The sequence below is a fragment of the Arabidopsis lyrata genome (genome assembly GCF_000004255.2).
Source record: "Arabidopsis lyrata subsp. lyrata unplaced genomic scaffold ARALYscaffold_4, whole genome shotgun sequence".
NCBI lineage: Eukaryota > Viridiplantae > Streptophyta > Magnoliopsida > Brassicales > Brassicaceae > Arabidopsis > Arabidopsis lyrata.
In genome coordinates this window covers 12,527,461-12,553,442 of record NW_003302552.1, presented here as the reverse complement: position 1 = coordinate 12,553,442, position 25,982 = coordinate 12,527,461, and the positions used below count along the sequence as shown (strand labels likewise).

The window sequence follows — 25,982 nt, the reverse complement described above, 5'->3', positions numbered from 1 at the left end:
TCTTCTACTTCTTTTTTTCATATAATAAAAATTATCTATATATACATTTTTGGATCATAATTAGCAAATAAATCCTGAAGTTGAGAAGTATTTACAATGACATGCCACTAGCATTAATTATTTAGATTTATTTTATTTAAGTAAAGATTTTTAATTGAAATTCATTTCTCATATATTTAGCAAAAGTCTCTACAAAATCTTTCCTTATCTATTTAAGTAAAGATTCTGAAATCAAATATGTTCTCAACAATTTACCAAAAATTTCTACACAATCTTTTTAAAAATCTCGACTTAGTTAACTTCTGATTTTTATCTGCAAAAAAAAAAATAATTGTAACGAGTGATGTAAAAATCGGGAATGTTGATACTACAATTTTTTCTACTTCTTTTTTTTCATATAATAAAAATTATTTTTTAGGGATATTTTCTTAAAACCTCTAAACAAAACAAAAGGTTTCAAAAGATAGCTTCTCTTTTGGCGGGTCGATCCGAAAACCCGCAACTCTCTACGGGCTTATCCGCATGAACCTGCAACCCGTAGTGGATAAAAATATTATTCAAAAAAAATAACAAATGATGTTTAATTTTACGGGACGGGGTTATATGGTGCAACGGGTTTAGATCAATATTAATATTAAACAATATATTATGGATGAAATCCTAGAATTAAAAATCAAAATTTAATTATAAAATCATAAACACTAAACAAAATAAACAATATTAACAAAACAAATACAACTTAAAATTTTGCAAAATAATTTTTTAGTTATAAAAAAATTGATCCGCGGTGTACCACGGGGTAAAATCTAGATTTAGAAGTTTAAGGAGAAATTTTTTTAAAAAAGGTAGCTCCGCGGTGTACCGCAAGAAAAATCTTTCTCCTAAACTGAGGCAAGAAGAAGAAAAAAGCCAAATGTCGTTTAAGTGTATATATAGATATACCATTTAAACCTAAAACACAATTAATATACTCAAAATTATTAATATAGATATATGGATGGTACATTTATAAAATAGGTCAAAATATTATATTATATACTCTCTATTAATAAACAAAACTAATTATATTTAGATTTTTTAAAAAAAATTATAGCCCCGCGGTGTATCGCGGGTTCAAATCTAGTCTTATTGCATTTAGTTTTTATGTTTGTTTGGTTTTAATTTTGTAATTTTATGTTTTTAGTGTTTAATTAAACTTTATTATGTATTGTTAATCTTAATAAAATTAATTTTTATTTAGAAAGTTGGTGCAAATTATTATTTCATATTAATTTTAATAAAAAATTCATATTAGTAAAATGAAAACATACAAAATATTGATAGTATACTTGTCTTTTAGTTGATAAACAACAATTTAAATATAAAACTAAATCAAAAACACAAATAATTTTTTTAGTGTTTTACGAACAATGATACACTAAATACTGTTCATAAAACACTAAACAAAATTTGCCGTCCACTTTGTCGCTACGTTGGAGCTCAATTTATCACCAAATATAGTATTTTGGTGTCTCTTTGGAGATGACCTTAGACAGAAAGGTACCAAATAGTTCTTTGAAAATCTCCATAAATCTGATAATGATCTCCTGTTATCACGAGTTTATGATGGATAATGTACTGCTTAATTGAGGATCTGCGTTTCTTGCCAATAACCACTGATTATCATGTGTTTAAGACGATTATATTTTGCCATTTTTCCATTGTCTAATCGCTTATGGACTAATGAACATATTTTTTAATTCCTGAACATTTCTTTAATTCCTAAAATTTTTCTTCTTTTGTTTATGTAGCTTCAATCTGTGAGAATTTGATTCGCTCGTCTTATAATTGAGACATGCGATGTCTTAGCCATTAGGTCATCCAGAACAATGGTCTTGTTAGTCAGGTACCAATAAAACATATCCGTTGGTGGACGATTACAATTCACTGCTGAGAGTCTGGCCTTTGCTTATGCAATGCGCACAAATGACTCTAAATGTTTCTGAATGAAGAAAGGGAATGTCCAGTCTGAAACTTAACTCTTCTTTATTGTGATTTTAATTGTTGTCACTACCTTTGCTACAATTGCATTCAAGGTAATGTATTTACTAATTTTGTGTTGATGTTTAGGTTGGTTTTTGAAATAAAATTTCTAGTTTGTTTTCTTCAGGTTCAGTCGCAAATCAGTTGACAACAAGAAGACTTATCATATGTCATGCTCTTGATTGTCATTATTTCATAAACTTCTCAAATTTGCCTCCTAATACAAGGACCTTGTACCTAGATTTATTTCTTTCGGACTATGTGGACAACACTTTTAATAGGAGAACTCGTTTTGCAAAGTGTGAGTAAATAATTACTTTTCATCTAGTTAAAAAAAAAAAAAATTGCCGTCCACTTTGTCGTTCCGTTGGAACTCAATTATCACCAAATATAGTGTTTTGGTGTCTCGTTGGAGATGACCTTAGATACATAAGTAACAAATAGTTTTTTGAAAATCTTGAATCTTTCTGTTTCGTTCCTCGTACAACAAACCACTAATTAATTCTCGGGCTAATAAGGCCTCATCTTCTTTTGTAAAGGGCTTAACCCAACATTTTAATGAAGATGAATCAACCTTGGTACAAAAAAAAATACATTTCCGTAGATGTGCAAGAGAAGAACTCATCAATTCCAAACTATAACTCCATATAACACTTGAAAAACTTGAATTGGTCTTTCATGGGATCTTTTTGCTTTTATTGATTTGGTAAGGATAAGGAAGAATTACATGTATAGCATATTTTTAGCAAGATTTTTAAAGAAAAATGGAACTTTGTGCAAAGACATACCATTATCACTTCAAGAATCATTAAGCCAATGTTGTTTGAAATGCATACCACCAAGAAAAAAAAAACATATGTTATTCCAAATGAAGACAATTAGTGAGAGTGTCTTTTTTTTTTACCTTCATTATCTACATGCTATTGAATAATAATAAAAAAAATCTTTGTTAATGTTATTATATAAAGCTCATCAAAGCTTGACATTTAGATTTTAATACATGGTTTAGTATTTTCAATTTTCCAACATAATTTTGTCTACCTTTTTTTTTCAAAAATGTTAAAATTGTTTTAAAAGACGACGCTAAAAACTGTTGACGTCAAAAAAAATTCGCAGCGCTTTCTTACACAATACTATAAGTCTATAACTCATTTTTCTATCGTTTATTGTTCCTCAACGTTGTTTATATAAACTTATTTACAAATGAATTTATTATTGTTTTTAAAAAGATACCAATTTTATATTTAGCATCATAATTTTGGATTGATATTCATTTTTTTTCCTGCTTTTTAATACAATTGTTTTTTTCAAACTTTTTAATACAAAATTATTGGAAAAACAATAAGCATATGATAAAAACGGCAACCGTTTTCCATGTCATTCATCAAAACGTTGATCCAATTCTTCACAACTTGCCAAAACGCCTCAACGTTTCATTATTCTACAAACCTACGCTCCGCTGTTTTCAAGACCTTTTCGTCTTCGTCGTCAAATCTGGCCTTTTTTCTTCATCGCTTTGCATAATCCATTCCTTCTTCTCCATCCCCTTCCTCTCTCTCCTTCCTCCGATCTTCTTCTTCAATTCGGAATCTTCTCATCACGATTTCAAACCTCCATCGATCCTTGCTCATCACCGATTCAATCAATTTGGAATCACAATTTCAAATCGAGAGAATTTCAATTTCTCTGGTAAAACCCTAAAATTATGTACAGCAATTTCAAGGAACAAGCGATCGAGTACGTGAAGCAAGCGGTTCATGAAGACAATGCTGGGAATTACAATAAAGCTTTCCCTCTATACATGAACGCGCTTGAGTACTTCAAAACTCATCTCAAGTATGAGAAGAACCCTAAGATCAGAGAAGCTATTACCCAGAAATTCACCGAGTATCTCCGTCGTGCAGAGGAGATCCGTGCTGTTCTCGATGAAGGTGGATCCGGTCCAGGATCTAACGGTGACGCTGCCGTTGCAACGAGGCCAAAGACTAAGCCCAAAGATGGAGAAGGTGGTGGTAAAGATGGAGAAGATCCTGAGCAATCGAAGCTTCGATCTGGGTTAAACTCTGCTATTGTTAGGGAGAAACCTAATATCAAGTGGTCTGATGTTGCTGGGCTTGAAAGTGCTAAACAAGCTTTGCAGGAAGCTGTGATTTTGCCTGTTAAGTTTCCACAGTTCTTCACAGGTAATTTGAGCGATTCATTGAAGATTAAAATGAGTCTCTTTATAAAGTTGTGACCTTTAATCTGTGGTTTGTTTACTTCTTAGGAAAGAGACGGCCATGGAGAGCTTTTCTCTTGTATGGGCCACCAGGAACAGGAAAATCTTATTTGGCTAAGGCTGTTGCTACTGAAGCAGACTCTACCTTTTTCAGGTAAGATATGTGTTTGAAATATTGAAAGTATATGGTAAGAGGATAGTGTAGTGTTTTAGCTCTTTCATTATAGCTTGAGACCATAGTCAAATACTATGAATTTGAATAGTTGCTAAGGATGGTATTGGAGTATTTTGGGATTAGTTTGAGGAAGGGGTGGTGGTCGTTGATTTTGTTTGTGTTTGAATTCGAACTTTGTTCTACGAGTTCAGATAGAAATATTAAGGAAAGGTTTGATTTTCTTTAATAATTTATATGCAAAGTCTGCTATATGTTGGAATATATGTATTAGTCTCTGCTATCTGTACATGGCTACATGCACAAGCATCTGCAACCAGATTTTAAAGGCCTGGTAGAATCTAAATAGCATATTAGAGTACCAACAGCCAACACATGTTGATTTAAGTAGGCAAGCATGTAGATCCCAATGTTGTTTGCACGAGGTACTTGGGTTTTGAATTAGGTCTGGCTATGTACTTTATGTTGGTTGTTTTTTCTATGTCATTTTTGTGTTTACAGTGTTTTTACTTGGAAACATGTTATAGCTTAAGAATAGTTGTTTCCTTTTTACTTCCCAACCATCAGCGTGTCTTCATCAGACCTGGTCTCGAAATGGATGGGTGAAAGTGAGAAGCTAGTATCAAACCTTTTTGAGATGGCCCGTGAAAGTGCTCCATCGATTATTTTTGTTGATGAGATAGATTCTTTGTGCGGTACACGTGGAGAAGGAAACGAGAGTGAAGCTTCAAGACGTATCAAAACAGAGCTTCTAGTGCAGATGCAGGTGCAAAGCTTATCCAAACTGAACTCTCTGTCATTCATTTTAGTAGAAACTTTTTTTCTCTATACTTATCTCTGTTTCTTTTAGGGTGTTGGACACAATGATGAGAAAGTACTTGTACTTGCAGCGACCAACACACCCTATGCTCTTGATCAGGTGAAAAGTCATAAGATGGCTTGGATCTATATTTTATTTTCCAGTTAAATACTGTTTTGCTAACACCATGTTAATTTCAGGCTATTAGACGACGTTTTGACAAGCGTATCTATATTCCTCTCCCAGAGGCCAAGGCTCGCCAGCACATGTTCAAAGTATTATTCATTTGCTTCAAGTTCCTCAAGTAAAAAACATTCAAGGGAGACATAACCAGTTTACTAATGAGATCTGTTTTGTAAATGCAGGTCCATTTGGGAGATACACCTCATAATTTAACTGAACCTGATTTTGAATATTTAGGCCAAAAGACAGAAGGGTTTTCTGGTTCAGATGTGTCTGTTTGTGTACGTGACTTGGCCTGAGTTATTTCTTATTGTCCTTAATTTCCCTCTATATTGCTATAGATAGATAAGCCTTTGTCTCAAGAATATTTTTTGACTTTTGCAGGTAAAAGATGTTCTGTTTGAACCTGTTCGTAAAACTCAAGATGCAATGTTCTTTTTCAAGTCTCCTGATGGTACATGGATGCCATGTGGGCCTAGGCACCCTGGTGCCATCCAGACTACAATGCAAGATCTAGCAGCAAAAGGGCTTGCCGAAAAGGTACGTATCAAACGTGTAAATTCTATCATGAGGTTTTGTGTTTTAATCTTCTCATAAATCTGCTGGACGATACAAACTTTTAGCATGAGTATGCACAGCTGTGCTTGCAAAGTTCATTAGGTCATATGATACTGAGTTTCTTGGTTTTCGTAGTCATTAAGCTTTGGATGATGTGAAACTAAAGCCTGATTTGTGTTTTTTTATGTGACTAAATTGCTACAGATTATTCCACCACCAATCACCAGAACCGATTTCGAAAAGGTACTTGCTAGACAAAAGCCAACAGTGAGCAAGTCTGACCTTGATGTCCACGAGAGATTCACACAGGAGTTTGGAGAAGAAGGTTGATAGATTTGACATTCCATCAAGCATCTTTCACAATCATATTATTATTAGTCTCTTCACTTTCTCCTTATGTATGTACTGAGAAGCAAAACAAAATCTCAAACCCATGTTTGATTTCATCCCAAAAACATTGAATTTGCTTTATTTCTCGAAATGTGTAAAAAAATGTTCTGAACAATGATTTCTAATCACCAAAAGTCTCCACATGAGCAAACTCCATCACTGCTAAAGTGATGAAACCGATTTGAATCTCTAACTACGATCTCTCTTTCTTCAATCTTTGCAATTAATTTGATAACTACATGACAATCTCCACAAACCCTAAGGTTCTTAATGATCAAAAGAGGGCTTCCCTTTGGTGTAGCGATCAACCCGAAAGCAATAGCTAATCTCTCACTATGTTGAGCAAGAACAGCTTCTTTATGCTCATCATCAATGTCTTGAAGCACATAACTAGTATCCGGCTCATACCCTAAATCCTTCAGCCGTGTACTTAAATCTTCCAGCTTCATATAGATCTGATCTTTGAGAGGATGAGACCGATCACCAGCCAAGAATGCGTAAGTCTTGTTCTTGACCTCAATCCAACTGTAACCAGGTTCTTTCTTCACGTTTCTCTCATTCATCAGCTTCCTTACTTTGGCCCTCTCTTGCCAATCTCCCGACTCTGCATACATGTTAGACAACAACACGTATGCAGCTGAATCCTCAGGTATCATCGCAATGATCTTCTCTGCAGCTAATCTCCCTAGCTCTGTTTTCTTGTGCACTCGGCATGCAGCTAGAATTGTTCTCCAAATGGTGGAACCAGCCAGGTTTGGCATGTTGTCTATGACCTTCATAGCCTTTTCAAGTTGCCCGGCTCGGCTGTATAAATCCACCATACAACTATTATGCTCCTTTGTAGGTGCAATCTTGCAGTCTCTCACCATTATATCAAAATACTTTTCGCCTTCTTCTACTAACCCTGCATGTGTACAAGCAGCAAATACTCCGATGAATGTTACGCTATCCATTTTCACCTTTCTCTTCTTCATCTCCTTGAAAACATCGAGAGCCTTCATAGCTTGCCCGTGTTGTGCATACCCAGAGATCATCGAATTCCATGATACCAGATCTTTCTCTCTCTGCCTTTTAAAGACTTCTTCCGCACTCTCAATGTGGCCTTTCTTTGCATACATGGTTAGAAGAGCACTACTAACACACAGAGAGCTATCGAGTCTTGATTTTATAGCGAACCCGTGGAATTGCTTTCCCTGTCCCATAGACGCGGTGGTAGCCGCACACACGTTAAGGATGCTAGAAAATGTGAACTCGTTCGGTTTTACCCCTCCTTTTGTGAGCTCGCTAAATATCTTTATAGCTGCCTCTGTCTCCCCAGCCTGAGCATATCCTGCAAGCATCGCTGACCAAGCCACAATGTCTTTATTATCAATACCGCTAAAAACTTTTGCAGCCTCATCTACTTTACCTAACTTCACATAAGCATCTAGAAGAGCGGTTCCAACGGTTGAAGATCTCTCGTAGTTAGTCTTTACAACCTGTGCGTGGACCTCTGATGGAGAAATTACAGGAAGAGCTGTGAGAATGACAGAATAAGTGAATTCGTTTGGTCTAACACCTTTCCTCTTCATTTCCGAAAATAAACCTACTGCTTCCTCTTTCCCATCATTCTGCAAGAAACCACTAATCATCGCAGTCCACGACACAACATTCCCAAGGAATCCTGTCTCTTTGAACAGCCTAAGAGCATCAAGCATCGCCATACATTTACTGTACGCTACCATTAGAGCCGTCCTTATATTTTGATCAAACACAAACCCGTATTTTACAACACTACAATGGAGCTGTTCCGTAAACCTCAGTTCTTTAAGGTTAGCGCAGAGCTTGATAATGGAGGCAAAGCTCGATTCAGATAACCGCACATGATTAAGCCTCATAGAGTAAAACATTCCCAACGCTTCTAAATCAAGCCCGTTAGCTGCATATCCCGAAATCATACTATTCCAAGTAACCACACTCTTTACTTCTGTTTTATCAAACAAAATTCTAGCTTTCCTAACATTCCCACACTTGAGATACAGATTAATCAGAGAATTAGAAACCGGAATCGTTTTATCTAAACCATTCTTTACAACAACTGTGTGTACCTGAAGTCCCCTCCCACCCACTCCTTCTTCAGCCAAAACTCCAAGAGCAGCTGCAAAAGTAAACGAGTTCGGCTGAGTCCCTTCGTCCTGCATTCTCATAAACAATGTCAAAACTTCCTCATTCAACGAATTCCTCGCATACCCGCTTATCAACGTAGTCCAAGTAACAACATTCCTCTCTTTCATTTCATCAAAAACATTCCTTCCATCCTTAAAGTTACTACCTTTCATATACGTATCAACCAGCGATGTTCCCACACTCACATCATCTAAAAACCCAAACTTTATACACTGGCAATGCAACTGTCTACCAAAAAGCTCATCACACAAAGTAGCAGAAACTTTTAAAACAGAGGAAAAAATTGAACAGTCCATCTCCATCCCCAAATGTTGGATATTCAAGAAGAGTCTCGTTGCTTCTTGAGTTCGTCCATCACGAGAGAACCCAAAAAGCAAGCTTGTATAACTTTCCCGATCTCGGTCAGGACTTTTGTCGAACAGGTTGTGTGCATAATATAAACGAGAGGAGGAAGCAGCGCCAAAGCAATAAATTCGAAAATTGGGTTTCAACTTTTCCAGAGATTGTGGTCTCCATGTTGTCGTTGCGAATCGCATTTGGTATTGAAGATAACGAACCGAAATTTTGTTGGTGTTTTCAAATTATCCATGAGGATAGGTGTTAATAATAGATTTATTATAAAATTTATCGAAGAGAGAGGAGGAGAATTGGCATGTGGAGAGAGAGAGGAGAGAGATAGAGAAAATAAAATTTTTTCCCTTTTTAAAAAGCCTCACACCCGAATGCAATTATACACTCAAGTTTTGTTGAAAAGCAACTTTTTACATTATTTCTCTATTGTTTAATACTCACACCCGCCGAGTGGTTGCACCACTGCGTGTGGCCTAATATACACCTCGACGTAAAAGTCGTTTTCTGTTTTTTTTTTTTTTTTTTTTTTTTTGTTTCTCATATCGATCGATGATATAATATTATTATTATAACTTAAGGGAAAATTAAAGCCTCATCTTAACAATATAATAACCTCGGACACTAAACTAGCTGATAACGACACATCTTCTGAAATTACGCTAAAAATATGGTTAATTCCGCTACTCATTTTCGTGGTTAGTATTTTTGAAATGCTATCATATGATAACATCATCCAACATTTCATCTTTAATAGCGGTTTTGAAAAATGAGCTATTATAATGTACTATCAATGATCATATTTCTTGTAGTGGAGAAAGCAAAAAAAAAAAAGATGTTTTGTAGTTTTCAATCCATATTTTGGTCCGTTTTGGTTTGGTATTCATTAGATTAAAGGTGAAATTGTCATTGCTCATGTTGACTTCCATCAAATACCCTGTTTCTTTTCGTGCGAATACTTCCATTAAATACCTAATCAACTTGCTATAGATATTAGCACAAAATGTGCTACTTACTAATCTAGAATATATTGCTATTCACCTTAATTATATATTGCTGGATGGCCATTCTCTAATATATTAACACCCTTTTATTGTTGTCTAAATAGACTTTTTCTTTGGTTTACTTTTCCCTTTATTTTCACATTGCTATCTCACAAGTCAACTCTTTTGTGTCGGACCTTGATCGCTGACTTGATCCACATTATAAGGGATTATCGCAATGTCCCAATATCTTTTGGTTGTAACAAATTTAGCTCTTTTCAACATCCAAGAAGTTCTTGTAAATGATAAGAATTTTGTTTAAAACAAGTTTGGTTTGGGTTTGATTTAGTTTGGTTTGAGATTAATGTCCTAAATACAAAAATAAAATAAAATTGATCACTTAGGAAATGTTTCTGTTTGGTCTGTTGCCAATTTGAATATAAATGTTTTGTGTAATTTTATATTTGGGATAATTTGTAAGAAATCGAAAGTAAAGGGATGATAACAAATTTAGTAGAACTACTATTTCCTCTTAGGCTCTTACCGGAAATTTACTTGAATATTCCTGTGCAGCTATTTAAAACCTTTTCCATTTCATTATGCAGATTGGTTTCTAAAAAGACTTTTAACCTCTCGAATCCTATTCATTTCATGGCTCTTTATCCTTCGTCTCGCAGTTGGATACACGATGTCTTCCCAAGCTTCCACGGAGCAGATGTTCGCAACAACTTTCTCAGTCACGTTCTCAAGGAGTTCAAAGCAAAGGGAATCGACATATTCATTGATAATGATATCGAGAGAAGCAAATCGATCGGTCCAGAACTCGTAGAAGCTATCAGAGGATCGAAAATCACAATCGTCTTGCTCTCGAAGAACTACGCTTCTTCGACATGGTGCCTGAATGAATTGGTGGAGGTTATGAATTGTAGAAAAGAGTTTGGTCAAACCGTGATGACCATTTTCTATAAAGTGGATCCAACTGATGTAAAGAAGCAAACTGGAAAATTTGGGAAGGTCTTCATAAATACTTGTGAGGGTAAAACAAAAGAAGACATTAGAAGATGGAAAGAGGCTTTGGCAGAAGTGGCAACAATTGCTGGTCATCATTCAAGCAACTGGTTAGCTTTCTTAATCTCCACTTTTACTTTTTTCAAAGATAGATTCTTGCAACTAGAGTCGTAAATGATTATTTGTAGCCCTTACAATGTAAATGATTATTAGTGACGCATACACGGTCACTTATATTATATAATTGACCCATAGATCTATACTTTTTGGGAGTTTTTATGTAAACAAACCTTCAAACTCACCAATTTTTGCAATTTTATACTTTTCTTCAAAAAAAATGCAGATTAATCATACGGACTATAAAATAATACGTAATATAACCTTTATACGTATATTGTAAACATTTTCACGGTCACATACATTAGATTTTCAAAATTCTAAAGACATAGTTTAATTTATCGTCGCGAGGGCTTCAATTTTACAAACTTGATGGTAGCAAAAAAGAGTTATATTGCATATCATTTTTGAGTTCGTATGATTAATTTGCAGTTTTTTTGTGGTTGATGATAAAGTTGCAAATATTGGCGAGTTAGAGGGTTCTTTCGCACAAAATCTTTTTAAAATGGTTTAACATTAATATATTCATTTTTAGGTTTAATGAAGCGGACATGATCGAAAATATTGCGACCAACGTTTCAAATGCACTAAATAATTTTTGCCCATCAAACTACTTTGAAGACTTGGTTGGGATTGAAGCTCACATGGAAAAGATGCTGACTTTGTTATGCCTAGAATGTGATGAAGTGAGAATGGTAGGGGTTTGGGGTCATGCGGGTATTGGTAAGACGACCATCGTTAGAGCCTTATATGAAACAATTCGTAGTAACTTCTCTCATACTGCATTTATGGTGAGTATAAAAGGAGTCTATACAGTACAAAACTGCGACTACTATGAATACATGTTGCAATTACAGGGAAAACTTTTGTCTGAGACATTAAATCAAAAGGATTTGAAGATACGTCACTTAGATGTGGCACGGGAAAGGTTGAAAAATAAGAAAGTGCTTCTCGTTCTTGATGATGTGGATCGGTTAGTACAACTAGATGCTATGGCGAAAACAACTCAATGGTTTGGTTCTGGAAGTCGGATTATCATAACAACGCAAGACCAACAACTCTTGAAGGCACATGGGATTGATCATAATTACAAGGTGGATTATCCAATTGATGAAGAGGCACTTCAAATCTTCTGCTTGAATGCTTTTGGTCAAAAGTCCCCTAAAGATGGTTTTGAGGAGCTTGCATGGGAAGTTACACAACTTTCTGGGAATCTCCCGATGGGGTTAAGTGTAATGGGCTCCTATTTTCGGGGAATGTCCAAGCAGGAGTGGATCGATGCACTACCAAGGTTGAGAACTAGGCTTCACCAAGATATCAAGAGTATTATAAGATTCAGTTATGACGCCTTATGCGATGAAGATAAAGATTTATTTCTTTATATAGCTTGCTTTTTCAACCATAAAAGTATTCAGACACTTGAAGATTTTCTTGCGAATACGTTCTTGGAAGAGTCACGGGATTCAAATCTTAGCTGGAAAGTCACTCATATCACGGGAACATGGATTTATAAAGATGCCTAATCTGTTAGTAGAACTAGGTAGAGAAATTGTTCATAATCAATCTGCCTGGGAAACGCCAATTTTTGGTTGATGCTAGAGAGATCTGTGAAGTACTCACTAAGGAAACTGTAAGTTTTCATATTATTCCTTCATTGACTTTTAATGAGTTTAAAAGTTATGTAGAATATGTTGTTATTCAATCAAGACTTTTAAAAACTCTATTACAATTTGGTGTTATTGGTTTGAGATTTATAAAAAGTAATCTAAAATCTTTATAAATCTAGTGTTATTGGATTAAGAGTTTTATAGAGTCATTAAAAGTTTTGTGTTATTCAATTAAAACAAAAGAATCTTGGATTGTTGATAAATTAAAATATTATGTTATTGGTTTAGGATTTTATATAATTTTCTTCATAAAAAAAGTCATGAAAACTCTCCCATAAAATAGAGAGATTGTGAATAGAGTCCATGACTTTGTATGTGTCAGCAATCTTTGACACCGGAATCGTCTCCGTCGCTGCTTCTCCTGTTCTCCAGCAATTTCAAGTTCCAAAATTGGGGAATGGAGGAGACAAAGACATCTGTTTATGAGATGATATGATCTGTTTGTGTTTTTTGTCTTTGTCTTGGTCATTTATTTGTCTTCGCTTAATAAACAGTTTTCTATTTGTTGGGTTTGTGTTTGATTGGTGAATGAATGGACCAAATTGCGAATATTCAAGAGGATGAAGCGGTGGACAAATAGATGACAAAGACAAAGACAAAAAACAAGAAAACCAAAAAAGAAGAAGAAGGATAACAGAACAGACGTGTTCTGGTTCAAAGACTGAAAGGGTTATCAAAACAACCCAGAAAAATATGAAACTTTGTTGAAAAATAGTAGAGAGATATACGAAGCTACAGGAAAAAGCGGAACGTGATTTGCTGTCACGGTCTGAAAGTTATGACCAATCTACCAAGACCGAAGAACAGAGCGACGAAGCTGAAGTGCACCAACTTCAAACTTTTTCTCAAGTCGACTCACAAGGAATCAGAAGCTTATCTTTATACGGTTGGAAATATCTTGATCTCAAGATTTCAGAACAACTTTTAGATCTCCAAACCGAGGTCTGAATCAGAAGATATCAAAGGAAGAAGATGAAGCAAAAACAAGACTATCAAGACTCAAAACCGCAAAATCGAAGAACCAAATTAGTACAACTCTCTGGTAAATAAAAACTTATATCAACTCCGTTAGCTTGCTAAAGATACCGCTATTATCACGCCAATTTCGGTGAACTGCATCAACAAGTAACTCTACCAACAATTTTGTCTCCTCTGGTCCCCATTGATTGTATGGACCCTTTTCCTTACTCTTTTGGGAATCTCCCATTGACTAAAAGCATTTGTTACAGATGAATATAAAACATAAGGATGTCCGATATTCAAACAACTTATCTTTGACTAAGCAAATCTTATTGACATTTTTTTCACATTCAAACATCCTAATATTAAACCAAACGTATCACATCTACACTTATGAATTATTATGATCATGATAAGCAAATCAAACGTATCAAAAAAAAAAGACCATTGACTTGTCACAAAACCAAACGTATCACAGCATAAGCAAATCTCCGCATGTATATATTATTAAACCAAACGTATCACATCACTTGACTTTTGCAAATTTTATAGATTTTGGTGCTAGAGAATCAAAAGATCCAAAGACAATGAAAACAATTAAATATTATATGAACATACAAGAATCTAACGATCGACACACGAAATTCATAAGCGAGTATTATGATAGAAGAAGCGTACCTCTGTAACTCTGATAAACAACCTAGTATATAGAAGAAAACCAGGCCTACACAGAACATGTTATATAGAAGATAGAAGATGGTCACTAGACGTTAATAAAAATTGGACAAGATTTTGGAAATATTTTGTAGGAAAAGTTTGGAAAAGTCATCAAGAGTATACAAGATTATGGAAAAAAGTTTTAAAGACTTTACAAGATTTTGGTAAATAAATCATCAAGATAATATAAAACTTTTTAACAATCTTTTAAAATCTTTTATTATCAATGCTAGAGAGATCTGTGAAGTACTCACTAAGGAAACTGTAAGTTTTCATATTATTCCTTCATTGCCTTGTTCCCTCCAAACTAAATTCAATTGATAACTCTTATTTCATCTGATAATTTTCAGGGTAGTAATAGTCTTGTAGGCATGGATCTCGACTTATCTGAAATCAACGGTAAATTTCATATTAGCGGCAAATGTTTCGAAAGAATGTGGAATCTCCAATTCTTAAGAATCTACAGAAAAGTTGAAAATTATAATGGTTGTAGATTGTACTCTCCACAAAGTCTGAAATATATATCTCCAAAACTTAGATTACTGCATTGGGAACATTTTCCAATGACATGTTTGCCTTCTACTTTTATTCCGGAGTTCCTCGTCGAACTAAACATGCGTTGCAGCAAACTTAAGAAGCTGTGGAAAGGAGTTCAAGTGAGTAAAAATTATTTCTCTCGTATAATTTGAATTTGGTTTTATTTCAAAATGCACAATCTGTTTGTAACACCTTTTGTCAAAATTTGATGAAAAAAAAAAAACAAGTGATATTAACACTCACCTTTTTTTAGTCAATTAAAACTTGATGGCATAGAAGCATGTTTTGTCTCAGTATTTTTTATGCATATATTCACTACTCATTGTAATTTCCTTGTATGTTGTGTGTTTTTTTTTTTGGCAGCCTCTTCAAAATCTCAGGTGGGTGGATTTGAGTTATTCCAAAAACCTGAAGGAGCTTCCTGATCTCTCAACCGCCACTAATCTGGTGAGTTTGGATCTCAATCATTGCTCAAGGTTATTGGAGCTACCCTCTTCAATTGGGAATGCGATATTAATCTATTGATTCTGGATATTGAGTACTGCTCAAGCCTGTTGACTATCCCCACCTCTCTTGGAAATATCCCTAATCTCAAGATATTTCTTGCTGAGTGTTCAAGTCTGGTGCAGCTCCCCCCTTGTATTTGGAATATCACTAGTAAGTTATCAGTTAAGTTATGATGGATACTCATTGTGGACGGGAGTCTCTTCTATTGAATTCAAAGAAAATTTATATATTTCTCCTCCTTCAGTGGAAACTACACTAGTGCCCAAGTCTGATGGAGCTCTCTCGCTTATAAAATTCCTTCATAAATTGCGGAGATTGAAAGTGTACTCAAAGCTAGAGGCACTTCAGCCCAAGGTCGACATGTAATCTCCTTATTATTAGTGGAAATAATGGATCATACCTAATAAAAGGTATGTAAGACAAGTCTTTGAAATAGTTGCCTTTTATATTTGTTCAACGGCTCTCACTGGTTCTGTGAGTCTGTATGTTTAGCTCCTTTATAAATGCTTTTCCTTTTTCTCTCTAAACAATTCTGAGTATTCTTATGTATAAAACTCACTACTACCCATGTGGATAATATTGATTAGTCCCTAACTAGATTTCACAATTTACATTTATCTCAACTTCCCTAAATGCTTTAAATTGATTGCGAGAGACCTCATCATGGACACCTCGTTGACTCTTGGATTTTATAGGTAGAGAAGTGCATGGATTCGTTACTTACCGAGCTACTGGAGTTCTCTAACAGTGACATTGTTTCAGAGGCTTCTTCCTACACCTTTGAGATTTAAGGCTTGCATTTTTCTCTAGTTAATGAGGGCGACGACAGTGAGGCTGTTGGCAGAGGAATAAGGAAGGTATTTTGTCACATCATATCCAAACAGAATGGTCAATTTTAACAGAGCATTATGTACATGTCAATGTTGAATCTGAAGATAAGGTTTTCTGTGTTATTTCTTAAGTTATAATAACACTACTAACACATGGATACTAGATAATTATCTAGTCTTGATTTTATAACGAACCCGTGGAATTGCTTTCCCTGTCCCATAGCCACTGTGGTAGCCGCACACACATTGAGAATGCTAGACAATGTGAACTTTGGTTTTATCCCTCCCTTTGTGTGTGAGCTTGCTAAACATCTTTATAGCTGCCTCTGTCTCTCTGGTCTGAGCAAATCCTGCAAGCATCTTTGACCAAGCAACAATGTCTTTATCAACAATGCCTAAAATTTTTGCAGCCTCATCTACTTTACATAAGCATATAAAAGAGAGATTCCAACAGTTGAAGATCTCTTGTACAATCTGTGCGTGAACCTCTGATGGAGAAATTGAAGGAAGAGCTGTGAGAATTACAAAATAAGTGAATTCATTCAGTCTAACACCTTTCCTCTTCATTTTCCAATATACATCCACCGCTTCTCATCATTCTGTAAGAAACCACTAATCATCGCTGTCCACGACACAACATTCCCAAGTTCATTTGCGTATATACAAAACTTAAGTTTGAAATTTTCCAAAGATTGAGGTCTCCATACTGTCCTTGTGAATCGCATTTGCTTTCCAAAATAAACAACTTTGTTGGTGTTTTCAAATTGTTCATTCGCATCTGTATATTATATACTCTCTCCTCTTATAAAATATAGATAAAATTTTGTAACTTTCTTACCAAAAATCAGAAATCTCAATCAAATTGATTGAGAAAACAAACACACAACAAATACACTGTTTATATGTTGAAAGTTGAAACAGAGACTGGGAAACTCTCAGTGACAGAGAGGCTTCGGTTTTGTGCTTAAGAGCAAGATTTGAAACATTAGAATGAACCAACGAACAAACCGAGCCGGTTAAAAGCGGTTATTTCGATTGATGTGTCTTTGGTTATGCATAAGGCTCTCATGTTGCTTGTTATGTATGTACATGAACAACTGTAGACGTGTAGATGAACAAATGTAGTTTCCAAGACAAATCATATTATAGAACAGAGAACAAAACTTCTTTCGAATTGTAACATGTAGCTGGTTTCTCCATATTGATACAATTCCGTCACTTGTTAGTTAGGACATCGAGCGGGCAGCAGCTTCATAAAACAGAATCTCTGGCCGAACCTTCTTCTCCCCACAGAATTTAACCACACTCTTCCAGTTACCAACATCCTATGCCATTACCACCAATGCATCAATCATGTTTGTTCTATCTAACTCAAATCAAGGAAAGACAAAATCAACTGTTTCGTCTTACCTCTCCGGTTAAAGCATCACGTCTGAGATTGACCCAACAGTTCTTTTCATAAACTATGCAAACGTGTTCTGCTTCTTCTTCACCACAACCAACCTGCATCACATCCCACATTCTGAGACTGTAACTAAAAAAATACAGAAGAAAATAGCAAAAATATACTGTTTTAGATGTTTCACCATTGACACAAGCCGGTAGTTAGTTTTTGGTTCTAAGCCTTCGTACAGTCTACTGATATCTATCTCCCAGTCCAAAGCCTTTGTTGTGTCAAATATTTCTTTTTCTGTATCACTCTTCTCCCATTCTAACACTAAAGTTGCAAAACCACATAACCCCAACATCGCTTTCTCATAAGCATAGTAAATGAAATGAGTACATAAATTCACAATCATGGTGGTCAAAAACTTACCGATTATGAAGATAGGTGGGCATTTACTTATGATGTGATGAACGAAGTTTGTTATTCCACAGCCTCCTGTTTTAACGTCACATAGCATTTTATATTCCATCTGAATCACCTTAAGGATATCCACAAACTCTATATTCCCAAGAGCACACTGCATATATATATAAACACATAACAACCTTATAAGGGGAAGTTAGTTTCTGTAGGAAACATAGAGAGGGAAATAAATGAAACATACCTTCAAGTCTCTGATAGAATCTGCAGCCATAACAATGCCATAAGAACTTTGCTCTGGATAATTTGGTTTCTTTCTGCATTTTCTACAACTCATTCTTTCATTTTCCTCCAACGTAAAAAGACGAGTTACCAAGCTTTCTCTTTTAGCATTCTTCCAGCAATGCCAAAACTCAAGGATGGCTACAAGAACCTCAGCAGCACCACTCGACTGAAAAGAGTAGAAAAGGAGAAAAACATTAAAATAAGAAATTCAGCTTACAGAAAAAAAATAATAATAATACCAAGCTTTCTCTTTCAGCATTCTTCTATTTTCTCCACACGAACCATGGAAATAACTTCTTCTAGGGAAGAAAGTAAGTCACGCAAGAGGCAACTGTAGACTCCCTCATTATTTATCACATCTGACACAAAAGCAGTAAAGAAATTTCGTAGAGCAGGAGGAACATGTTCTTCCGGGTGGTCTTGAAATGGTTGCATCAAATCTTCTTTAAGAATTTGAATGTTCAAAAGGGCCTGTAATACAACATGTTTTTGTGAACTTCTCAAAGAGAATGATTTGATTCAGGAGACGAGAGTTTAGGTATTGAATAGTGTTTTGGTTGGTAACTGCTTTACCTTCAGTGTCATGTCAAGAGCTGAATTATATCTGGTTGCAGCTTCTCCAAGAGTTGACTCTAAATGTTCCGACTGTGATTCTTCCCTAGGCATAACTTGAAGATGGCGAATAAAAGAAATAAGAATTATGCATATAACTGATAGTGAGAAGCTCTTTTACAACCAGACTCAACTTTAGTACCTTCCTCTCGATTGACAGTGTTGGATGAGATTTCCAATCGACCCGTTTCACGTGAAAGAGTGGCATCTGGTTCCATAGAATCTTCTTCTACCTTTCCTAGTGATGGAGACGTGCTTTCCGGTTCAAGGATGTCAGAAGGTTTACTAGACAAGTAAGAACACATTTGGCTCAGAGAAAACCCGAAAGCAATTTATCAACATGCGCAAAAGACTCTTGAGGTACTTACTGTTCACCGGTCTTAGAAAGAGAACTAGAGGTGCTCGTTGACGTTTTCTGTTGCGCCATGAAGACCATTCATTGTTACAACCGATTTACCACATATTCAAAAAAGAAAATTGAGAGTTTAGAACTTCCAAGACCTTTTTGCTTTTATTTTTCCTCTTCGTTGACTGTAACTTCTTCTCCTCCTCGAGTAAAAGATGAGGCAGCTGCTGCATCTGACTTGGCTTTGGATTCCATATTCATAATTTCATTCTAGATGAGAAGATACATGGTAGCATATAAGACACAATTCAAAAGGAAAAATAAGACGGAAAAAGAAGCCACTGTGTGTTTAAGTTTAGTTTTACACAAACCAGCAAGAACTTTTTCAGCAGTTCAAGGATATAAGTGCGGTTGTCAAAAACAGAAAGCCTGGTGAGGTCATTCAGCAAACTAATCCTTGAATTATCAACCAGCAAAATCTTTGAATCGATTAAAATACCCTGTAAGTCATGTAGATACTTTTAAGATGGGCAATTTATGTCATTATGTTAATGAATTTCAAAATCATGCAGGAACCTTGGAGGTGGCCACTGATTTCAGAGAGTCTATGGACTTCAACACTATATCATCGCTGAGACCTTTACGCCCACGTATAAGATTCAGGCATTCTTCAAAATCGGGGAAATCAAATGTCAGATACAATGCGCCTTCGAGAACATCTCGTACTGCACACACAAATAATTTGTTAGTGAGGGAATTTCCGGGGACTCTCTCTTCGCATCTATCGCATAGAAGAGATGCATAGCTGTTCCACTGATCTTCCTGAAGATTCCTTCTCCTTTCATCTTCACTGATACACAAGTCTTCAACGTCAGTAAGAGCTACATAATAATTGAAGACCTGCACTTTCTTTGCATATTTGGTTTCCAGAGTTCTACATGTGAACTGAACAGCTCTCAGAACAGCCACCCAGATATCAAGATTATATTCCCTGATAGGTCTGGGAAAAGTCTTCTCTACTGAATTGTAGTCAGTTAACCAGGATATGATATCATCTCCCTGAGCTGGTGCCTTGGCGTAGTGAACATTGGGATCAAAAACATTGATTGTTCCTTCATCATCAAATGGAGGATTATTGCTTTTCAGCAGTCTTCTGTCCAGAAGCAGCAATGAAAACTGAGGGTCAAAGTCAATCTTTTCTTTAACTTGAGTAGAACACAAGATACTGTCCACTGCTCTGGAAACTAGATCTATACCATCATCCCTTTCGGACTTGATGCGTTTTAGAAAGTTTAGGATTTGATTGAGTTCATGACAATCCAGAAAACATATACTCTGAGGTGTTTCCACTAGGTGAGAATCGACAAGACTCTGTTTGGAAACTTCAAGTTCTCCAAAATGCCTTAAAGGATATTGCATCACACAGTCTCGAACACTGCAAGGGAGAATTTTAAGGTCACAAAACATCCCAAGGAAGAATTTGATTTCCTTGAGTAACTTACTGCGCTCTTCATCCACAGCTAAAGGCCATTCTTTGGACCATCCATTCTTATATGAAAACGCTTTCACAGCTGCGAGCCGATTTTTGATCATTTCAACGGCAGCTACTGTATCCACTGGTTCCCAACCTCCAACCAATATCTTACGAGCCCAGTCTTTCCCTATCCTCTTGATTCTATCCTCCTCTTTCAAAGGTTTAAAATCTGCAGCATGTTCGCTTTCAAGATGACTCTTACATTCTTCAGCACTAGAGAACTTCTTCGAACATTTAGTTCGGCACATCCAGAATGTCCATTTTCTGTCTTCCCTGGCAGAATCGAGAATTTTCTCCAAAGCATTTCGTCCCGGTCTTTCATGTACTCCCTCGACAAAACTTATAAGCTTTGCAACGCTTACTTTCATAAAATCCCTTTTGACCTTAACATCCAAACCTAACCAAAACGACCTCAAGCTTTTAAACTCGTTCTTTGCCGGCTCTGGACTATTCTTTGACTCCAAATCTTCTGACTCACATTCTTCTTCTAGTAAATCCTTCAGTCCTCCAGTCTTGATAAGAGCAATCTTGGACTCTGCATTTTTTATTAAACTCTCCAGGTCTTTATCCGTTTTGCTCTTATGTGCTTTCCATCGCAAACTCATTTGGGCAACAGAAGAACCCGAGTCTTCATTCGGGTTAGAAACAGATAAAACCTGTTTTGCTTTCTTCAAACATTTCTTGTAATACATCACTGACTCAATTTGGTGTGCCAAACTGTAGAATCCATGTGCGCAAGATCTTAATAACTTCACATCTTCCGAAAAACATCCAACAGAACCCAACAAAAATGTGAAATCTACGTCAAAGTTATCTGTTTTATCCGATAATTTCTTTAACATATAACCTTGTTCCGCATGAAGAAACCATATGTTCTTGTCTTCCTTATTGACCAAAATCATATCTTCAATTATCTCCAAGGCCTTGATGTGATCTCCATTAGCGAAGAGTTCTTTTGCCTTTTCGTGGAGTTTTACGCTCTCAACATCTTGCAGAAAAGTATAAGGCTGCTCCATAGCTACGACTTCTCAAGGTTCTTGCGTTTTCTTGGTCTCTCTCTGCTTTAGAGAGATATGTGTTTGCGAGAAGAAACAGAGTCGAAGCGGGAACATCAACGAATATAACAGCTTATCACGTGAGAGCCACGTGTCAACGCTTGTAACAAAAACAAAAACAAAAAACCCAATTTTGATCATTGGGGAATTTTGTCGAACACCTTCTGTGCATTTTACCCGTTTGAAATTTTTCACGAAAAAATGAGAATCCAAAAGTTGTGTAAATCTTAGAATTTGGGTTAAGACCTAAATGTAGAATGGTCTTCATGTTTGGGGATGATCAAAATTTGGACTTTGAAAGATTTTGCAGTAAGAGGCATACAAGAGACTCGAAGAATCAAGTGTAGCAAGAGAGATGATTGACAAGTTTCTATATTTTCTACTCTCTTTTTAAGACGTGGACAAGTATCGAGTGTGCTATTAAACATTCACCAGATAAATTTTTAATATTTATTTGAGAATGCTTTGACAAAAAAAAAAATATTTATTTGAGAATGGAGTTACCTTAAATTTTCTATTATTATTTATATATTTTTGGTAGAGTCGGCCTCAAAATTTTTTTAATTTTTTATAATTATTAAATTTCTTTTTTTCAACCAACAAAACTATTTGTTACAAATAACATTTTGTTATTGCATCGAAATCTTTTTTGCTATAAATCTATTTTTTTCTACTCAAATTTTTTTTGACATGTCTATAGACATTGCCCTAGATAATTGTTTAAAAATTATATTTTAAATAAACAAAATTCTTTTAAAACAATATTTTATCAAGAGGTTTGCGGTTCGAATCTCATATACTACGATCTATTAAAAAATTTGCAGATTAATGGAGGCAATTATACAAGAGATCTCCAGCGATATACAATTAAAGTCGTTCGCCATGATTCTACGGAGAGAAAAGTGTTGTCAGATCGTGGTCCATTGAAGGTGTTAAGCAAGAGCAGGTGTCCATAAAAAATATGGAGAAGAAAGTATCGTTTGTCGTGGATCTAATAAGGTCGGAAGGAATTGTCCGTGGTAGAATCGTCTATGTAAAAGTTTTCATAGATTACAATAAATAATAAATCCAGACGTTAAAAAAAAAATATTTTATCAAAATTGATTATTGTGTTATATTTCAGAGTGAAATGGTGAGATCTTTTTTTTTATTGTATTCATGCATTTGTAGAAATTTGTATTGCATAGAACTAGAAGCGGTATGCAAAAACAAAGTGTTTAGAAATGTAGAAGCGATTTTCTTGAAACAATTAGAAAGCGGGTTGGAATCGATATATATATATATATATATATATATATATATATATATTATTTTTCCTTCTAAATTCATTCCATTATATCGAAGTTATAATGTTAAAGTCATACAAGACTACAAAACGTAAGTTATTATTACACAAGCAACTATGTGCGTCATCTTCTGAAAAAGTACAAAGAAATAAGATTCACGATGCGTTCTGATCGAAAACGCCTTACTCGCTAACGAAAACACATATTCGTAATATTTCTTCGATCCTTTTGCTCCTGTACGATTTGTTTGCCTTTCTTTTTCTTTGGAATCGATATATAAATACATTATTTTAGTCAATATCTATATATACACACATATATATATATATATAAAAGTATATAATAAAACACTAAACATCAAACCATATTAAAAATATATTATTTTAACATCATAAGTTCAGTTAATTCAACACTAGTATTCTCTATGTCATATTCGTGGAAATGAAGAAATGTAGAAGGAACGATTCAAATTCTTTTATTATTGAACAAAATTTGGGTTTTAATTAAGTTAAGAAAATACGAAAAATATTCAGATGATTCAAAATTATTTACTTTAAAATGTTTATAAAAATGAAAAAAAAAAATCATAACATTTCCAAAACAAAAACGGCGTTTCCAAAACGTTCTCAATTTAACTTTTTAAAAGGAATTACGCTTTTACAACGCTTTCTCACATTTTCAGAAGAAGCTTTTAGTTCCGATTCCGATTCCGATTCCGATTCCGATTCCAAAATAAAAAGCAGATCTCGAACAAATTTTTTTTTTTTACAAACGCCAGCTGAAAACGAAAATATCTCTAGAAATCAAAATCAATATATTTTAAAAGATGCAACCGAATTTAAACCACGTACTGTATGTGCTAATTGTAGCGGTGATATAAAAAAACGCTCAATTTCTTAAATTTAACCGATAATCTCTAGGGTTTATAAATACCTAATGTCTGCTTGCCGCTTAAGCAACCGTTTACAACGCTTTTAAAACCACTAATGATAAGAAAGGAAAGGAAAAAACTTTTTAAAAAAGATGAAAGAAAATAATGAAAATTTCGAAATAATTAATGTCAATTAACCAGTTTTTAAAAATAAGTTTTTTACTTAATTTCTATATAAGAAAGGCAAACGTGAAAGCTTATAACCTAATATCTGATTTCTTTTAGATCAAGTAAAAACAATGGTGAGGTTTGATCTTCCATGGGATTTGGTAGATGAAATACTCTCTAGAGTTCCGGCTACATCTGTACGACGATTACAATATACTTGCAAACGATGGAACGCTTTATTCAAAGATCCGGAATTCATCACAAAGCAATTGGATAAAGCAGTAAAGCAGAATTTGGTTCTCATGTGGAGTAATTTTAGGGTTTACTCGCTGAGAATCAATCTCAACGAAATTCAAAACGACAATATTGCTTTTGATCCATCTATAGAGTTTACGGCTCAACATAGCCAACAAGTTGAAATATCACAACTTTTTCACTGCAATGGATTATTGTTATGTTCCACGAAAGAGGCCAACAAGACCAAACTTGTTGTTGTAAATCCGTGTACTGGTCAAACCAGGTGGATCGAACCAAGAAGTGATTACACGAAGCATGATATATATGCTCTAGGTTACGAAAACAATAACAAGAAATCGTACGATAGCTACAAAATCTTGAGGATTTCGTATGGTGGCAAACTTTTGTAAATCTTTGAGCTAAAGTCTAATTCATGGAGGGTTCTTCCTCAAGTCCCTCCCAACATGGATCTGGATCTACGTATTTATGGACAAGGCGAGTCTTTGAAGGGAAATACCTACTGGTTTTGCATTTTTTATTTCAATATAGTGAGTTTTGATTTCACAACAGAGAAATGAAGGTTTCTATACTTTTGCTCTATCAGTTGTTAGAGAAGAGCATCTTTTGGTGTTACGTTCGAGGTTTTATATGGGAAAGATAGAGATATGGGTGGGTAATAAGATTGATACTGAAACTATGTTGACGTGGAGTAAATCCTTTACATTCGATTTTGTTTCTCTGCGTGATCTTCCTTTTATAAGAATTCTAAGTTTCTTCTTTGAAGAAGACAAGAAAGTGATTGTTGTGGGCTGTGGCACTGGCAGAAGCAGAAGCGAGGAGAACTATAAGAACATGATATACATTGTTGGAAAGCATGGTTCCAAAAAGTTAGATTATGAGACAGACCAATCTAATTGTCGGCCGTTTTTCTTAAGTTATGTTCCAAGTTTAGTTACTTTATATCCACCAATGTAATATGTTTTTCTTCTTACTGATCTTAAACTGGAATCCAATATCATCAAGTGCATCTTTTGTTAAAATTTTATAGGATGTTTGGTTTGCATAATAAAACTTTGTTTCCTAACCAGTTAGTGTTTTAGATTCTAATCTGACTAAGGGGCTATTGTCAAATATTATAGAATAGAATATATTATTGAGTTGTGTTTCATATGAGAACACAAGATACATACATATAGTGTCAACATTAACATAATGTTAACACCCACATAATGTAAACTTTCCTAAACACATAAGGAAATAACTTGTACAAGAAGTAATATAGAGATCTAGAATATTCTTCGGGTTGGGCTTCACGGGCTTCACTTCATAATAGACTTTAATGGTCCATATTACTTGGTCCGCAAGATACACATCTTGCTTATCTCCAATACTCCCCCGCACGACAAAGGTGGGACGCGAAACGCAAAATATGCAACCACAAAGCGGAACACCTATGTCGTGGACATCATGTCGAGGACGGACAAATCATGTCAACAGTCTCCTTAGGGTATAAACTTCAAACTTTTTTTAAAAAAAGGGTACAACTTCAGCTCGTCTTCGGTCTTCGTAAAAGGGAAAATATCCCGTGGGCGCAAATCC

At 35.1% G+C, this 25,982-nt stretch overlaps 5 protein-coding genes across 5 annotated transcripts; 3 read left to right on the top strand and 2 right to left on the bottom strand.

Moving 5' to 3' along the window:
* Positions 1-3,394: 3,394 nt before the first annotated feature.
* Positions 3,395-6,486, top strand: LOC9315218 (protein SUPPRESSOR OF K(+) TRANSPORT GROWTH DEFECT 1). Its single transcript, XM_002880936.2, has 8 exons — positions 3,395-4,205; positions 4,289-4,394; positions 4,980-5,178; positions 5,263-5,331; positions 5,412-5,486; positions 5,577-5,675; positions 5,779-5,934; positions 6,157-6,486. Exons 1-8 carry the CDS (start codon positions 3,728-3,730, stop codon positions 6,280-6,282), a joined length of 1,308 nt encoding a protein of 435 aa, XP_002880982.1. The 5' UTR covers positions 3,395-3,727; the 3' UTR covers positions 6,283-6,486.
* On the bottom strand, positions 6,406-9,152 carry LOC9315217 (pentatricopeptide repeat-containing protein At2g27610). Its single transcript, XM_021027821.1, has one exon. It carries the CDS (start codon positions 9,042-9,044, stop codon positions 6,468-6,470), a length of 2,577 nt encoding a protein of 858 aa, XP_020883480.1. The 5' UTR covers positions 9,045-9,152; the 3' UTR covers positions 6,406-6,467.
* Positions 9,153-10,063: 911 nt separating this feature from the next.
* LOC110229046 (disease resistance protein TAO1-like) lies at positions 10,064-15,440 on the top strand. Its single transcript, XM_021027822.1, is given in 6 exon segments — positions 10,064-10,957; positions 11,500-12,414; positions 12,416-12,529; positions 12,531-12,594; positions 14,659-14,964; positions 15,209-15,440. Coding segments are annotated over 6 exon segments (2,181 nt in total). The 5' UTR covers positions 10,064-10,337; the 3' UTR covers positions 15,371-15,440.
* Positions 15,441-17,173: 1,733 nt separating this feature from the next.
* Positions 17,174-22,231, bottom strand: LOC9317049. Its single transcript, XM_021030164.1, is given in 13 exon segments — positions 17,174-17,507; positions 17,593-17,685; positions 17,769-17,899; positions 17,999-18,146; positions 18,234-18,440; positions 18,557-18,745; positions 18,848-18,942; positions 19,029-19,171; positions 19,255-19,301; positions 19,388-19,448; positions 19,450-19,502; positions 19,604-19,732; positions 19,809-22,231. Coding segments are annotated over 13 exon segments (3,369 nt in total). The 5' UTR covers positions 21,783-22,231; the 3' UTR covers positions 17,174-17,408.
* Positions 22,232-24,229: 1,998 nt separating this feature from the next.
* Positions 24,230-25,383, top strand: LOC9315216 (F-box/LRR-repeat/kelch-repeat protein At2g27520). Its single transcript, XM_021030157.1, is given in 2 exon segments — positions 24,230-24,954; positions 24,956-25,383. Coding segments are annotated over 2 exon segments (1,080 nt in total). The 5' UTR covers positions 24,230-24,277; the 3' UTR covers positions 25,359-25,383.
* The last annotated feature ends 599 nt before the right edge of the window (positions 25,384-25,982 follow it).